General features: G+C 48.4%; 1 protein-coding gene across 6 annotated transcripts in view; it reads right to left on the bottom strand.

The window, feature by feature from the left end:
- Ralgps1 (Ral GEF with PH domain and SH3 binding motif 1) overlaps positions 1-18,378 on the bottom strand; it is a 234,415-nt gene that overhangs the window by 125,723 nt on the left and 90,314 nt on the right. For all 6 annotated transcript variants that reach the window (XM_032902701.1, XM_032902700.1, XM_032902704.1 and 3 more), the window contains 2 exons: positions 11,526-11,615; positions 9,476-9,568 (listed from right to left, as the gene is read on the bottom strand). In XM_032902701.1, the coding sequence (XP_032758592.1) occupies positions 9,476-9,568; positions 11,526-11,615 (183 nt within the window). The remainder of the gene's footprint in view (positions 1-9,475; positions 9,569-11,525; positions 11,616-18,378) is intronic.

Here is an 18,378-nt window from a genome sequence, read left to right as displayed (position 1 = left end):
CCTTTCAGTACTCGGCAATCTTTTTAAACTAATGTGCATGTATTAAGCAGATAAAATTCTTTTTAGATTTAGGTCTTTTAAATTATGGTTTGCTTGTTCAGAAAATAGCAGCATTTTCACATTTTAAACTTTTACTACAGGTAGAGTCAGCAACTCTGACCCTCACATGAACTGAGAGAGGGTCTCTTAGATTTCAGCCATTTATGTGAAGCCTCAGGAAAGTGCCATCAGAACTACATGTAAGAAATTCCAGCCTTTGCTCAGCCAGAGTCAGACATACACTGCAGCCATTAGGATCAGGAAACAAGGCAAGGAAATGAGATTGTGAAAATCCTGACAGCCTGAGACAGCCGGGGGACTCTGGATCTCAGTACGGAATGAGTAAGGAATAATATGGAGCATTTTAGAGTACTTTTTCATCTCTTTGGCTATATAATAACAGTCAAGAAAAAAAGCTGTATCCCACCTCTAGTGGCAGATACCTGCTACACTGGAGGACACTGTATACAGCACTCGGAAAAACTGTGACTTTGAAACATAGTCAAGTCAAGAAGTATTGGGGCACTGCCATTCCAACTTACTGCAAGGCTGCATTTGTGTGCTTTGTGTCTCACTTGGCAAACGAAGCCTGTGAGGACATAGTGGTACTGGCCTAGCTTGCTCTCCTTCCCATTCCCGCCCCACAGGACTGCAGCAGGAAGTCAGTCACAGGACAGAGCAACAGATCAGACGAAGCATCGTGATGACTGGAAACCAGGTGTGTTAGACACTTCTGAGTCTCAGTAATCCTTAGACGATAAAGGGAAGAAAGGCCAAGGCTATGGATTTTTGACAAGATATACTTGAGCTCACAGTAGGCTGAACCATTATTAGCAGAAAACTATACTGAAAGGAAAATCTATGCTAATGAAAAATCACCTAAAATTAAACAAGGACGCCCAAAATAAATGAACTGAGCATTCCAAACAAGAGGCTAGAAAAGTGGGGAGGTAGGAACACCTTAATATGAAAACTGAGAAACTGGTGAGTTAAAAACAAAAGAAAGCTGACCACACACTTCCAGCAGGGATCAGACCTGCTGAAATGAATGAGTCTGAGCCATTTTATAAAATGTCAACAAAACAGAGTCAAAGCAGAAACCTTTACTGCAAAGGCAGGAAGCAGTTATATACTATCAGCACCAGACAAGTCCAGACCACATTCTCAACATGAACTCCAATTACAAGGTAAAAACGGTGTCCTTCACTGTTCATTTCACGGTGCTAGGTGACCCTTCCAAAGGACTACTAAGACTGAGAAGCACAAAGGCTTGCATGAGGATCCAGGCCGGAGAGACGCCCTGGCCTGGGACTGCTCTCTTCACGCTCCCAAGGGCCACGAGTGTGCACCTGCTATTTGACACCCATGAGCTCCTCCCTGGTCTGGTAAAGTAGCTCAAATGTGGAGGTTACCTCCATGAAGAACAAAAGAAAAGTCCCTCCAATTCCGACTTACAAGGACAGTGAATTGTGTTCCTTTGCCTTAAGGGGAAAAAATAACATTTCCTCATACATGGGTCTATTTTCAACAGAGAGCCTGTTGCTCCAGATACAGTATTTAAAAACTGGCTCCAAATCCTACTTCAATTCCAGCGTCTGCCGCTGGCTGGCTGGAAAGAATGCTCAGTGCTGGTGGGTGCAGGAGTACAGTGTGGAATCTGCAAGGAACTAAACTGGGTTGTTGTTTTTTTAAGTATTTTTTTTTAACCTCTAGCTATTTAGTGTCTGATTCTGAAAGACAAAAAGGCTGCCAAGGTCCATCCCAGTGCTACACATTGACCACAATGGACAGCACTCATGGAAAAGCTGGTACTTTGAATTTTAGAGGTATTTGGCAGTTTGCCTTTGTCTAAGGCTATTTTAAATCCGTACAGATTGAAATTAGCTTATAGAAAATAGTCATAAAAACAAATTTCTGCCCATAAGCAAAAGTCTTGTCTCATGGATACCACTGACAATCCCCTTGGGAATCCTGACTAATTTGATATCCATGTTATCAGTCTGCGTTAGAGATGACTGGGGCATCTCCGGCTGGGGGCTGTGACAGTGCGGGAGTCACTTACTACATCTTACTGTTAGCTAATCTCTGGCAAGTACTCATCCTGTATTTTAAGAACCAGAATTGTATCTTTTAAAATACTGCTTTAACAGCCACATGGACACGCAAACTCACCACAGCACATGTCACTTCCACTTCCATGGGACAATTTTCCTCACATATTTCACTTATTATTTGTTTTATTCTACTCATGGCAATCTCAGTAGACAGACCTCAAAGAACTCTAGTTTGCTGTACAACTGGAAGGCAAAGATCTATTTGCTAACACACACACTGGCCAAGGCTCACCTGGGGTACAGAATGGTATGCGAGAGGGCACTCTATCCATGTTCAGCTGTGCTGAGCACTGAGAAGGCCCCAAATGCAAGGAAGCCACAGAACACTTCATGACGGCTCAGGAGGAAGTGAACAAAGCCATTTTGAGGTGGGGGACGTTTAGCATAGAGGGGTCCAGAGAGGCACCAGAGGCCACAGAAGTCAGGAAAAATGGCCTGGAGGTAGGGGTACTGAGGGATGTTTGAAGGAACAACTTGGCTAAAATACAGCAAGTATTACTTTGGATAAGAATGAAAAGGTAGGGGCTGGTGAGATGGCTCAGTGGTTTAGAGCACTGACTGCTCTTCCAGAGGTCCTGAGTTCAAATCCCAGCAACCACATGGTGGCTCACACCCATCTGTAATGAGATCAGATGCTCTCCTCTGGTTTGTCTGAAGACAGCTACAGTGTACATATATATATATAATAAATAAATCTTTAAAAAAAAGAATGAAAAGGTAGGAGAGGGAGGGAAACTTGCCTTTTGGCAAAGTCTGGTCACATGACCACCATTTTGCCAGCTTATTCTATTTTCTCAGTTACTTCAGCTCAACCTGCAAACAGGATACTGACCACAAGCCAAGGAGCATGAACACTGAATAGTAATCAAAAGTGGGAGAGTGAGCTGACGGTGGCTGTGTTAACAGGCTCTCCTCTGGCCAGCTCTCCTTTGTGGAATACATGACTTGGGGCTCTGAATGGCCATGTAGCTGGGAAGGAGATGATGAGCTGGCAAAGGCTGGTTTACATCAGATACGTACGAAGTACGGTGAAACTGGTGTTTGCTCTCACTGTAAAAGAGCCTCTGTTAGGCTCTTGGTGCTCAGTAAAACACTCACTGCCTATGAGTGTGGCACCCCCCAGGTGTACCACCCATGAGCACATACCAACCCTCTAATTCAAGCTCAGAATCTTTCCTTTATTCAAAAGCATCACTGAAGTAGAGGGTTGGGTGTGTAAACGGTGAGATTGGCTGGTGATCTTTACCATAATGCTGTATAAGAGCATTAACATGCATTGGAGCTGCTTTGCAAGAGCAGTGGGATGTGAGGCCTCTGACCAAGAAAGGTCAGGCAGGGGCAGGGCAGGACAAACAAAACAGAGCAAAGCTCTCTTTAACCAGGTGTCCAAACCCCAGCACTGTGTATACAGGGGAGATCGCTCCAGCATGGTATGAGAACGGACTGGTAAGACCAGAAGCAAAGAGATTGATGGAAGTCAACGATCATCCAGGTCATACATACAGGGTCTGCTTTCAGGGATGGCAGCTTCTGCCACCCATTTAAGAACAGCCAAGGAGAGCTGAAAATGAATCTCTATGCTGGGCACAGTGCTAAACACTTTTCACTTATCTACTCTAATCCTCGCCCTCAGATGGAGGCTGAGTGCAGCTCCTTCTTACTCTCCAGGCCTCTCATTTCTTCCCTGTAGCCTTAGCCTCTTATGCCTGTAAAACTGCATGCACTCAGACCCCTGCATGCACTCAGACCCCCTGCATGCACTCAGACCCCTGCATGCACTCAGACCCCCTGCATGCACTCAGACCCCCTGCATGCACTCAGACCCCTGCATGCACTCAGACCCCATGCCTCAGACCCCTGCATGCACTCAGACCCCTGCATGCACTCAGACCCCTGCATGCACTCAGACCCCTGCATGCACTCAGACCCCTGCATGCACTCAGACCCCCTGCATGCACTCAGACCCCTGCATGCACTCAGACCCCCGCATGCACTCAGACCCCCTGCATGCACTCAGACCCCTGCATGCACTCAGACCCCCTGCATGCATAGCCACACATGGCTGGATAAGGATTATCATAGTTGTCTTCCCTCCCTTTGGATCCTCCTGACTGCAGTTGCTCTTGAGGTACCATGACAACAGATAGCTGTACACAGCATGGGCCTGAAACTGGGCCTCTCCTCTCCAAGTCTGGGCCCCAGCTCCAAAGGCCTAGCCACACTGGATCATCCTAACAGCTCAAGGCCCAGACTCTGGGACACAGCTCACATTTTATTTTTAGCCCATGGTAGCTTCTCTTTCTTGGCTGGCAGAGTGGCTCTGCTTGCTGTGTTAACGTGGCTATATTTATGTGTTCACATGGTGCAGAGGAGACAGGGAAGGCAGGCCTTATTCTTCATCATCTCTGCCTGCCATTTGTCCAAAGGTCCAAAACAGTTTGTGAAGATAGTGTCCTGGCTCTCTGCTCTCTCCCGGAGTCACTGTCAAGATTTCAGACATGCAGCATATGTGAGGTTAAAGGAACACACAACTGGAGGGCTGGAACTGGGTAGAACAGGGGTTGTGGGGCTCAGAGACAGTTGAAGCCCTCCAAGCTGGTATGGAAGCTCACCAAGGAGAGAAACGTCAAGGTCAGAACCTTAGAGACCCTCCATATCTAGTCACAAAAGAAGTCAGCTGTCAGGAGAGAGAAGGAAGAGCTAGCCCCGGGGAAAAAGGCTTCCAGGAGGTAGGGGACAGGGCAGTGCCCAATGTTATAGCACTGCAGGCACAAGAAGGCGAAATGTCAGCTTCCCCATCAGTGTGGAACTTTTGAGGACAGTTCCAGGCTGGCTCCTGCTCAATGACAGGAGCAGTGGCCAGGGGCTTCTACCATGGCCTTCCTTGGCCTCCCATCTCCCCATCTCTCCATCTGCCTCATCTGGCTCACCCAGACCAAGGCTCGAGCCACCGGAGACTGGCAGCCCAGGCTTCCTGCAGCCTCCTCTGTCAGCCACAGGAGAGGTGCCAATGGCCCTGCTGAAGACACAGGGAGCAGCAGCGCTTCCTGGACAAATGGGTCTCAGACCCAAAGCACGAGAATGCCACACATCTGCTGGCCTTGGTGTCTTTCTCACACTGAACTCTGGAGACTGAGAACGCTGACCTTGTATGGTGCCCTTCCAGGTCACACCCCGCAGACCAGGCCACTGCCCATCAGCAGTGATCTCCACGCCAAGGACTTCAGTTTTCACTTTGCTGCTGCATGTGAGTCAAACTCTGGACCAGTTCGGTAGGAAAGAGAGGGTCACTCTGGGCAAATGCACAGGACAAACAGACCATGCATGTGGCACATGGAAGTAATAGGTGACTGCTCTACCCTTCACAAATTCCATGGCCCAGATCTCTCAGGAATGAGCTAGCCTCTTCCAGGATTGTTCAGGTCACAAAGAGATCTTGGCAGCTAACCAGCTGCTAGGGTTCAAACCAAGGGGTTCCCCTTTCCTCCCTTTTCTTCCTCCCTCACAATCTAGCCACGGGGACTCCTAGAGGCCTTTCCTCAGAAAACCTTGCATCACTCTGTTCTCTGATCCCCCCGCTCTACCCACTTAGCTCCTGGACTCTGCCCTCACCCACTCAATGGGCCCCTGGTTTCTAGTCTTGGTCTCTGTTTCTCCTAATTTGTTCTCTATACATTAGTATAGGGACTAAAGACACAAAAAAAACAACACAAAACGAGACTATGTCCATCTCCTGTTCAAAGCCCTTCTGTTCAATTAGAAAGGTACCCTCTGTCCCAGGCTGAGCCCAGCCACACTGACCTGTGGGTCCCTTAGTGACCAAAGCTCTTCTCCCTACACATGTCGGTACCAGCTATCCCCACCCCTCACCCTCTGTAGTTGTTCATGCTCTTGTCATCCAAGCCGTGGCATAAAGGCCACACTGTGGGAGTGCTCCCCTGAGCTCTGCCCTCCTCCATCCACACCCGCTACAGTCACCTGTCACTCTGCTCCTTGCTCATTATTTATACATTCAACCAACATTCCTTGGTCACTGTGCCAGCCAGGAAGCACATGCTAACTTCCAAGAACAGCAGTATGCATCTTTCCCAGATTAGAGGAAAGCCGCGTGCACAACGCCTGAGCCCTGGGACCTGGCAAGGAACACACATTCAATAGGTATCTGATCTGTAGAATGAATGAGAGCCGCAAGGGGATGTATGCTCAGGAAACCAGGATTGGCTGGTCTAGTTTCTTGCTTAGGCTTCATGGCTTTGAGGAGGCAGTCTTCCAAAGCAGCCCCACCTCTGGAATAAATAACTCAGTGCTTGTCTTTTTCCAGGCTGACCATGACTCCATGTTATGGATCCAGTCACCATGTATTCAGATCCTACTGTGTGCAGGTCTGTGCTCAGCTTCAGTCAGTTCTGGCCAGGGGCAGGCTCACTGGCTACCCTGACCTAGCTAGTGTCTGACTTAACCAGTACTAAAGATCACCCAGAGTTTAGTCAGACAACAGGCTTCCTCCCCCCCCCCGTGCCTGGACACAACCACCTTCCATATAGGTCTCCCAGATATCCAGGGTCTCAGCACACCAAAGGACAACACTCAGAGGCAAACATGCTCAGTGGCCCAGTCATGTGCAGTGGGCCAGCCACATTTCTCGTCCTCACTTTCTAAGGTGGGTATAACCCTATCTGCACTGGCCTTCCACCATCACAGGGGGTCCACATGATGGGCAGCCAGATTATAGTGTCCAACAGGACCAGGCTGTGTCCCACTCGTGCTGGTACCTACTTGGAGATCTTTGACTACATTACTCAGTTTCTTCTTTGGCAAATCAAGTACTATGAAAGCACCAGTCACTTGAGCTGCTGCCTGTCCTGTGGGCCCATAAAGTCTCAGGGGTCCCTGCTCAAGGAATACAAGAAAGAAGAGCAATGTGTCTACAGCCATTCTCATCGCCAAACATTAATGGCAAAAGAATACAATTAAGGACAACACGTAGTTCAGACTGTGTGTGCTGGGTGGTCCTAGAGATAGAAGAATGGAGGAGGAGGCAGACAGGGTGGCAGAGAACATGGCTGCTCTACCATATGTAGTGACAGAGGGTCATCCTTTCCACAGGGCCTGGGGACAACAGTTGAATGAGGAAGAGGATGGCTTTGGGACCCACTATTCACCAATGCTCTGTACCAAGGCTGATCTTGAATTAACAAGGCAGCTGGGTGGCAGGGGAACAGATCTGAATCAAAGCTAGATAGTAGCTTTTCTAACAATGAACCACTCCCTCACCCAATGACTTGGAATCCTGAGGCTATAATCCACACAGCGTGCACAACCTCCTTCCCCTGACACTTGTCTTCCCTAGAATGTTGTGTCTTCCCACCCTCTGCCTTGGCAAGTGGCCTTCTGTAGCCAAGGAAGCAGCCCAGCTGGCAGCCCTTGGACATAGTGAGAAGGTTTTTTAGAAAAAGAAAGATGACTACATCCCCCCAGGTCTCCTGATTATTGGTAAGATAGAACCACAGCTCCCTGCCGTCTGTCAGCCACATGCCCCAAAGTGGCAGAGACAGCAGTCCTGCCTGAAAGCTTGGTTCAGGCTCCTCTAGAACCTGTAGGAGTTCACTTTTATTACAACATAGACACAAACTGCAGTGCAGGGCCAGCCCTGTGAGCTATAACTGACAAGCCACACGGTCCTAAAGCTACTCCAACCTGACACTATCTGCAGCCCCAGCAGCAGCCAGAACCCTCTGGGTACACTGAAGCTTCACTGAGGGTCCTGCTTGTCCCTGAGTAGATCAACCTTCTGTTGATGACCTGAATAGAGCCCAGCTGCTCCTGTCACTTTACTCTCTTGGCTCCCCCAGGAGGTCCCACACGTCATAGCACGGCCCACAGTAAGTCACAGCATGGCCACGGTAAGGTCTATGCTCACACAAGGAGTTGAAGCTCAGCCCTCTGGGTGCCTGTATGATGCCCAGCAGCACCAAAACAGTGAGCATCTTGACCAAGGAAACGTTATTTTAAAAAGAATCTCCAAAAACTCTGAAAAAAGCCTCCCTGCTCAGATGGCCTTGGAATCACAAGGCTGGCAGCAACTGCAGAGACAGTAGCTTCCACATTTGCTTTGACTCCAAAACCACCACTCATCTGCGATTCACCCAGAAACCCCAGATACAAACAGGTTGCTCCAGGGGAGACCGGGTCAACTGCTTGGTACCCTCACTTCTCTCTTTCAGCTCTAGAGAGTCCCTTAGACAACTAAGCACCCCTAGGGCCCCACAAGGCACTGACAAAAACCCACTACGCCAAGCCAACTATCCAGAGCAGAGATGAGAAAGGAGGTCCAGGCTCTGAATGGCATATGAACCAAAACCTAGTTTCTAGACTGCAGGCTGACACTTCTCACCTCAGTCTACCACAGCCCGGCACCTTGTACCTAGAAGAAGCAAGGCTCCTTTTAGATCACCTATAGCATTATCCTTGTGCATCTCAGAGGCCTGAGCCAGCCAAGTAGGAAACTGAGTCCAGCCCAAGGCTGGCAAGAGAGAAAGTCGGAAATGAGTTGAAGAAACATGTCTAGCAATTCTATAGAGTTCTGTCAGTCCCTGGGACATAAACAGGTCTTGAAAGGCCCAAGCTGTGCCCTGTGAGAGACTCTGGACCAGGCAGCCAGGAGGTAAAAGCTAATGCGCTATGGAAATAGCGATTACTTCCCCACATCAGGCCCTGAGCCAGCAACAGAGGATAAAGAGGTCTGAGATATTTTTAAAGTATTTTTGCAGCAGAAAAACTTTCCTACAGACTCAATTATATAACTATCAGACTCCACCTCTGAGTTGAAATTACCAAAGGCCTCAGGATGAAAAAAAAAGAAAAAAGGAAAGAAATAATTTTTTCCTATATGAGGGTCATAGGTTTCTCCAGAGAACCCTGACTACATGGCCAATGACCCATGGCAGCTGCAAGCCATCAATCCCCAGACCTTCTCAAGGGCAATTTGAAACTTGCCAGAGATGAAAATTGGCCAGGCCAAGGGCAGAAGTCACATGCTGAGCCCAGCCAGTATAGATGATGTCGACAGGTCCAGGAAGATCTATCAAGGGCTTCCAAACCCAGCCACATCAGCACCCTCCCCATTCCCTGGAATCAAATGGGGCTGGGATCACTGATGCTATGGGGATGTCCAGAGAATGCCTCTTTAATTCCAGTGACTGTCCTGACCTTAGCAAAGCACACAAGTAAGTGAGAGAAAGCCTGGGGTTTAAGCCATGCAGACATTCAGCAAGAATAGGACGGCCAAAATCAAAGGGATAGACTGAGGGAGGTCAACTTACAGCCCAGGTTTTTGTCAGCCTGAAGATGGGAGCACTTTGTAATGCTGACACCACAGACATGAGAGAATGAAGGTTGTTGAGTTCTAGAAGTTTCTGGAGGGAAAAAAGATATGGAATTCATTATTTTGCTGCCATAGACAACAGAACGAAAACATGCTTGAGTATTGCCAAATGTTGTCATATTTATGAAATTCAGTTACACTTAAAATATCTCACATAGAAAATACAGTGTAGCAACTCACAGGAAACATGTGCTCCTTTCCTCAGAAGGTGTGTCTCCAATTTCCACAATCTGACTTGTCTGACTGTGACGAAAACATGGTACCATATAATCCCTCTACTTGTGCACTACTTGTGCAGCCTCCGGCAAGTGACCCAGGCCTTCTGCATTTCAGTGACCTCAGTTAACTGAGCACAGTGACTGCAGTATCCGTGCTACCTGAGATGGAGCGTGCTCTGTCCTCTCTACCCAGAAGGCTCATCTCCAATGCCTGACTACTTGTCCTGGGTACTTTCAGCCTCAGGTGGCCCTTCCTCTACCATGTCTTTCCTAAACATGTTCTCAAATGTCTGTGTTGACACACGTGTCCTCTGAGCACGTGGATGAAGTGTTAACCTATCACTCTGCACATGGACCTTGCACAAAGGCCAGCTCAGCAGGCAAGATAAATAGTCAAAAGTCTGTGGGGCTGGCCCCACAGTTCCGCTCCTACTTGGAAACATGGCCCTGACCAGACAAAACCAGTGCTTTACTTAGACATCTTGTAACGCTCTGATTGTTTCCTGTGTATAAGAATAGATGCTCCCAGGGAGGTTTCAGTTGAGCATCTGACTTGCAGTGCCTGCCACAGACTCCCCTCCCAGAGTGGCAAAGCCTTTAGGGCATTAACTAACCTGCTCCTTTCTCTTTTAGAGACTGGGAGGTAGGTGTGCACCAGGACACACATGGTGCACAGCCAACATGACAATCATCAGCAAGAGAAAAAGCAGAGATTAGGGAGGGTCATTTGGGGCTCCTTGGGTGGAGACATTGCTCATTTCCAAACAGAAGCCCCACGAGGACTGAAGCGTGCAACATCCTCTTCTGACCCAGCCACAAGCAACACAAAACCAGCACCAAGTGTTTCCAGAGAATCCAGGACAGTGACCTCTGTCCCTGACAGTCAGACTGCTACCCTTAACCTTCTGGGGATAGGGGGCACAGCAACTTGGCTGAGGGTACAAATAGTGGAGAGTCCTGCTCTGTTGGCTGGAGCCCTCAGCATGGACCCACCACCTCTCTTTGCTGCCCCTTCCTACTGTGCAAATGGGATGATACCTTGTGTACAGTGACTTCGATCACAGCAGCTGCCACAGAACCTGGCCCTGAAGGGCCTGAGTCCAGGGCAGCTTTGGTCTAGGATCCTGGTGGAAAGACAGCATGCGTGCACTTGAAGGAAGCTATGAACTAGGTAGAGCGATGCTGCCAAGGAGACTTTGGAAGCACCAGGTAGTGGGAGCAGGGCACTGTTGCTGAGTATGACAATGGTCCAGGAGAGCCACAGCATAACACAGCCTGACAGGCAGCTGGGAAGAGAGGATGGGAAGGAGGACCTGACTTGAAGAATGGACGGAGCCTATGAGAACAGTGGAAGCAGGGTCAAATGGTCCAGGCCTTATCTCAGAATGGGTGTGGGGGATGCTGTGGAGATGATTGTGCGGGACATGCCTAGATCAAGGCATCGGGGCTAACTACGATACACCAGCCCCCAGCACTGGCAAAAACCCAAAGGGCAATGGATCAATTCCAGGGAACCACTGGGCCACAAGCAGAGACCAGGTGTCTAAGGAAGGCGAATGACTGGCCACAGAACTATGGGATGCGAAGGGGCGTGTTTCTAAGGCTCACACAAGGCACCAGCAGCCAGGTGGATCTCAGAGCTGGCTCTGCCTAGGGAGGTCAGGCCACAGCCTCCCACCCATGGTAAGTGGCCCTAACCAGCAGGTTCAAGGCAAAATGTCTGCCAAAGTTCTAAGGAAATATATTTCGAGTAATAAACAAACAGCTTACCTTGGCTATTTTCACAAAATGGCTCAGGATTTCTGCCCTTATTTTTAAAGTCTGTGCTGTTAGAATTTCTCGTACGACCCAAAAACTGACCTGTAGAGTTAAAGACAGACAGACAGACAGACACACACACACACACACACACAGAGAGAGAGAGAGAGAGAGAGAGAGAGAGAGAGAGAGAGAGAGAGAGAGAGAGAGAGAAAGATGGTTAAATGCCAGGCTGCTCATAGGACCCTTTGCCCACCATCACAGTGGATCTCCATGAGGCCAGGCAGTTTTGAGAGCATGGCCTTAAATCGCACAAAGAAGACAGTTCCATGTGACACCTAATCCCAGGTAGGTCTGTCCCCCTGCCCTGCCTCCTCTGGTGTAACACAGTGGGGACAGACACTCTCCTTATCATCCAGAGCAGTGCTGGGCCCCACTACACAGGTCAGTGTCTCTGCAGCCCCCTCAGAAAACAGTGAGATGACACGGCCTTGTCTCTGCTCAGGAGAATCCAGATGTGGAGAGAAGATGGAATGAAGAATGGATGAAGGATAGACAGATGTTCAGACAAAGGAAACTGTCTACTTATCACACCTTCCATAAACCCACATCCCCAGCCAAGCCCAAGTCAGGGTGGATTAACTGATATTTGTATAGTTGAAACAAACTTCACTTTGGTTTTTTGTCTGTTTTGGTTTTGGTTTTGGTTTTGGTTTTTCGAGACAGGGTTCCTCTGTGTAGCCTGACTGCCCTGGAACTCACTCTGCAGACCAGGCTGGTCTTGAACTCAGAGATGCACCTGCCTCTGCCTCAAGAGCAATGGGATTAAAGGTGTGACCACCATTGCCCAGCTCAAAGTTCACTTTCTAAAAATGGTTTGTCACTGATAAAAGATGCAAATTCCACCAGGTCTGAGGGTATGGGTCTTCTGGTTGTGGCAAAGGCCAGCCATGAAGTAGCTTTGGTGTAGATCATTATTCATGGCTGGCCTCTCACTTATAACAAAAAATCCTGGATCTTGAGTCTGTTAGAAGCAACAAGAAAGTTGTCTGTCAACATGAGGCTGACTCACGGCACAACAAGGAAACACAGAAAGCAGCCAGCCAAAGAATGTTGGGAAGTGCTTAGTGCTTCTCATAGAGTCCGGGAGGACCAGGACAGCTTGGCAGTGAAATGGCATGTACACACAGCAGGTGCATGGTGGGAAAGGAGGGGGGATGTTGAAGCTCTTACTTGACAAGGAAAGAGAGTAAAGGACAGCCTGACACTGATAAAGAGGCTTGCTAGGCAAGAACCCACCTTCTTCTGACTGAACTACTGCTGCTTTACAAAGAGAAAGCACGAAATGCTGAGAATCAGCAGTTGGCTGTTTACATAAAGCAGGAAAATCACAGAAAGGCTGCCTCGGTGTAATTAGCCATGGCTGCCTGCAGGACACGCCTAGGTTTCCATAGAATCATTTTTTCCAAGGAATTGTCAAAATTAAGTTCAGATTCAAATGTTTACCAGTTGTTTCTGAAAATAGTTACTCTGGGCACCAAACAGGAGCTTGTAAAACTTATATTTAACACGTGCAGTTCCTACACCACATAATCACAAGTGTGATACTTTATATGTGTAATTCAACAGACTTGTATGACAAGCCTCATGGTTTCCTGGTGTGGCTCTGGAAGGGACAGAGCAGATTAGGAACACACAGTGTGCAGAGGTTCTTAGGCAACGGCCGATTCAGCAGAGTTGCGTGAAGCCCTGCTCTGTGCAGAATCAGGCACTGTAAGTCCGCCTCTGGCCTGCCATGGGATAGACCAAAGGAGCCAGAGTCCTACACAACTCTGAGCTGGAAGGTAGTTGCCAGAACTTTTGTGTGCATACATGTATTACTCATGTTTACATTCATGGCTATATTTCTCAGTGTAAACATATGGGGGTGTTTGAGGCAGGGTTTCTCTCTGTATAGCCCTAGTTACCGTGGAACTCACTTTGTAGATCAGACTGGCCTCTGCCTCCTAAGTGTGGGGATGAGAGGCACCACCACCGCCTGACTGCATCTTTAACTGAAACTCACATGAATTCATACTGTTATTCACGACTCTAAGCCATTAGCTTATCGAGTGTTGCTCTTTCCCTTGTCTGCCTATAATCCCACAGCACAGAGAGAACCCAGTTTCCAGGGCCTGCCATCCACACCTCAGCTGTCCAATGCCAGCACACGCCCGTCAGCACTACTTCAGAAGTCTCATCCAGCTCCAAGGGCACTATTTATTCTCCAACACAGTTCCAGCTTCAGAACATGTCCCGTGTGACTCCAGAGCTAACCCAGACCAGCAACGTCTGCCCCGCAAAGAAGTCCCCTCAATTTTGTAAGTGTGCGCTTTTGTCTTGTACTATTCTAGGGGCCCTCCATCTTTAAGTGAAATTTCTAGGGCCAGTGCGCTGAGGTCTTGGTGCTCTAATATTCTGTAGGTTGTCATAAAGACACTGTCATATGTCTACCATTGCCATCTATGGAATTATCCCATCCTCTTAAACATGCAAGTCTGGGCTGAAGGCGCAGCTCACTGGCAATGCTTTTGCCTGGCAAGCACAAATCTCAATTCAATCCCTGGCGCTGCAAACACTGCCTACCCACTTGGACCTCACTCCTTCTCAACCATCTGACAACAACTATGGATCTAGTCTCTACCGTTTTACCTTTCCCAGACTGTCAAAGAAATAAAATAGAAGGCAACAGGCCTTCTACACTAGCTTTCACCTTATGTATACAGTGGCAAGTCCCCTATGTCTATGTAAGGCCACAGCTCATTCTACTTCTTACGTGAACATTATTCCACGTGTCTGCCCACACCCTGCGGAAGGACATCTCAGATCCTTCATCTTTGACAACTGTTAACAACCCGCCACGAGCACTGCTATGCTACGCTCGTGCTCCCTCCAGCCCGTGTGTGTGTGTGTGTAAGAGTGTGTGTGTGTGTGTGTGTGTGTGCGCGCGCGCGCCTGGATCCCACACAGAGCAGGGCTTCATGTAACTCTGTTCAATTGACCGTTGCCTAAGAACCTCTGCACACTGTGTGTGGGTCCCTAATCTTCTCCGTCCCTTCCAAAGCCATGCCAGGTCCTCTGCAGCCTCCCTGTGTTCAGACGCAGTGGGAGCCATGGCTAGTCTGTGCCCCTGGGAATGAAGGCCTGAACATCTTCTCATGCTCTTTGGGGCTGCCTGCGTCCCCTCCTCCTTACCGATGCTGTTCAATCTTCAAACCATATTTTTTCAAACAGGTGCTTGGTACACACGGCTCCCACTCTGTGTTGGTCTTCATGACTTCTTTTAACCATGTCTTCTCCACAACGGTGAATCTTGTCTTAACAAACTGCCCGCTTACTGATTGCCTCACAGATCGTCTTTTGGTTTCTAATAGCTCAATATCAAACCCAAGGGCACAGAGATTCTCTGCCAGTGTTTTCTCCTACAAGTTTACATCTGAATATCTTATCTATTTTGAGTGAATTTTTTGAAAGGCTTAAAGTCTGTATCTAAATTCATTTCAACAGACAAACATAGAGACAGACAGACAAACGGAACTCTTCAGTTGTCCCAGCACTACACTGGCTATTCTAGGTGTCTGGTCTCCCTCACAGCCTTTGGAATGAGTCTGCTGGGTTGTCCAGGCAGCAATTACTGTAAATGTCAAGTGGGAACTGACATCTCAGTGACACCAAGTCTTTTCATCCATGAACATGAAGCCCCTCCCTGTTTCCTAACATCCGCTCTGATTACTTACATCAGTGCTTTGTAGCTTTCAACATATAAACCACATTTTGTAAAAATAAACAGGACCTAAGTCTATTTGGGGCCTGGTGCTATTACGAACAGTGCTTTCAACCTTCAGATCCCAATCTTTCATTGCTAGCACAACAAAAGCAACCCTTTGTGTGCAATGAATGGCCTTGTACCCCTGGCTTATTTTTAAAATTTTCTATAGACAGTCATGTCAACTGTGAATAAAGACACCCCACTTTCTTTCTCTTTCAACTGAACATCTTTTATTGTTCCTGTCTTATTGTGTGTACTCTGACATAGAACAGGGCCAGAACCACACTGTTTCATTCTAGATCTCACAGGGCATGCCAGGGGACATGACATCATCTGGGATTAAGGATGCTATGGATTTCTCTAGAAAGTCCCCTTTCTAATTTTTTTAAATCACAGGTAAACACTAGAATTTGTTCTTCCTCCTCCTCCTCTCCCGCCTGTTAATCCAGTGCTTACACTAAATTTCTGAAAAGTTGAAAAGGCCATACACACATGGAAAAACCACCACGTGTCCATGAGCTGAAATATGCTTTCATATCTACAAACTGTCACTTAGTACATAAAACTATCATGGCTGTAACTCACTGTTTTGATGTTACAGTACTCGGGGCCGGGTGGATGTACAAGACCTCTCTTGGGAAATGCCATAGCAGTATTACAGATGACTAGAAAAGAATGGTTGTGGATACAAAACACTTTATTCAGTTAGTCATCCACAAATAAACAAAACAAAAAGCAAATGGGGAGAGAAAAGGAAAAGCCCAGATTTAAAAAGAGTGGGCTGGGGAGATGGCTTGGGGGTTAGCTGTGTAGGCAAGAGGACCTGACTTCCAAGTCCCCAGCACCCACATACAAAGCTAGGAATAGCTGGGAAGAGCTGAGAAAGGAGGACTGGCGAACCTACGTGGTGAGTTTGAGGCCAGTCAAAGATCTGGTCTCAGAGGTGGGGAAAGAAAGAAGAGGTGCACTCCACCCCAAGAATGGCACCTGAGAGCAACCCCTGGCCTCCGCATGCACACACATACACAAAAGGGTAACTGTCCCTCCTCACCAAGTCTTACCTTTCTCCTCAGCAACATCCATGACATCTTTGCAAATGAACATGGCCTCCCATCCCTTTTCCTCTCTGATTGCGGTAACTATCACCCCCAGGCCCTTCTGTCACCTCCTTCCTCACTGTCCAGGGTTGTTCATCAGCAAAAAAAAAAAAAAAAAAACCCTATGTTGTCACCTTGAACCCAAAACCTCGGTCTTTTGAGTCTCTACTCTCCTATTTCTTGCTCAGTCCCCTCGAGTCCTTTCACCTCTTAGTCAAATTGTTCTTGCCATTTGTCACTCACTCTAGCCCCTTCTTTGAGGAAGTCCCCTTGTCCCTCAATCCTTCCAGCCGTGTGCATGGAGAGACTGCCCACATGTCCTCAAATGCTCGCACTTGCAGGCTGCAAATGGACTGGAAGGTACTTAAGTGTTGTGTGCTGTCTCACCTGGGCCGCTGTCAGCGCTTGAGACTCTCTCTTGGGCTTGAACAGTCAGCTTCCCACCCCAATGCCCCCTTTGTCTCCATTCTTTCAGGCCTCACACTGTACCTCTAGGCTGCCTGCAGCCGTGTCTCCCTATGACAGCTCCCAGGACTTCCCTTTCCCATCTCCTCTAGGCCTTTGTCATACAGACCCTGCCTCTCCTCACCTTTGGCTCTCCCTGGCATCCTGGACCCTTCTGTTCAGACATGAGCACCATCCCGGGGCTGCCCACTTGAAAGAAGGAAAGCACAACCAGCTTCCTGGATGTCACTGGCTCCGCCGGCCTCCCTCCATCTGCAGAGCTGCTGCGGCAGCACTGCCTACTCCTCTTCTGTCCGTAGGTGCTCTGCCCTGCTGTGTGCCTATGGCTAAAACCAATGGGCTCTCTACCCACTCTGCTCAGGTGGCCTGAGCACTCCTTCGCTCACGTGCACTTCCAGATTCTGCCCTTCTGACAAGTTCTTCCCACTCTTAAGAATACCTTACCCAGCCTCACCCTCTTCCCTACGGATGTCTGCAGCCCTCGGTTTTCAAATCCCCTTGAACACACTGTAGCCCTCACACTCTGAAGCCTTAGCCTCTCATTTTAGCCTTACCTTCCTTTTAACCAAGTGCTTTGAGCTAATGAATCATTTCCTCTGGGTTGACTACAGTTTCTCAGTTGATCTTCAAAACCCACTTGGAATGGTCCCTGAGGAAGAGTGCAGAGGCCAGAAGCCAGTTCAATATCCCAAAGCTGTTAAGCCATTGCTGGGGCTCACATCCAGCTGTGTCCCTGCACACACGTCAGACCAGCTCTGAGCCCCAAATCAAATGCAAGTGCATGTATGTGTACTGTCAGATGTGCTACTGTCCGATCCTCTCAGTAACACAAAAGACCAGGGCAAACTCTATGGCACAGGGACACATGGCATACCGTGGCTGGATCTGGCTAAGTTCTGCCGTCCTGTTGTTTATGAGAAAATCTTGAGGCATTCAGATCCCACAAAGGAGCAGGCAGGCTGAGCAGGAAACCTGCCACTTGGTTTCTGGTTTGGTCCCAGAATCCCAAATGCTCCAGCAGCTTCCTTCTGGCCTTCTGGCCTTCGGGTTTTCCTTGCAGCCTCTGAAACATCTGCAGTCCCCTATCTGCCAGATGCCACTCTCTGATAACCTTACAATAGCTCCTTAAAGTCAGTGCTACTGACATTCCTCGGTACCGGTGAGGAAATGGAGGCTCTGAAGAGGTTGGTGGCTGCTAACCCTTATCTGGAGTCTAATAAGGTGTCTTGTCTTCATGTGGTTCAGGTCTGTCTGCCCAGAAGAAGACCAGTGAGCTCATCCAAAGACAGCAGTCCCAGAAGTAGGCCAAGGCTGGCCTCTGGCCAGTTTTCAAGCCCCAGCTCCCAGGCTGTGTCCAGAAGCTGCTGGCTCTCCATGAGCCTGCATTTCCTGGAGCATAATGTTTGAGAAAACATGGCTTGACTGCTGGCTCACTGCACCACTTGGTCTGGGATAGCCATAATACAACTGTTTGCACATGGGCTGCTGCCTTTGC

The sequence above is a fragment of the Rattus rattus genome, chromosome 5 (genome assembly GCF_011064425.1).
Source record: "Rattus rattus isolate New Zealand chromosome 5, Rrattus_CSIRO_v1, whole genome shotgun sequence".
Classification (NCBI taxonomy): Eukaryota; Metazoa; Chordata; class Mammalia; order Rodentia; family Muridae; genus Rattus; species Rattus rattus.
Note: the sequence above shows the minus strand (reverse complement) of the source record. Positions and strands in the feature narration are given on the sequence as shown.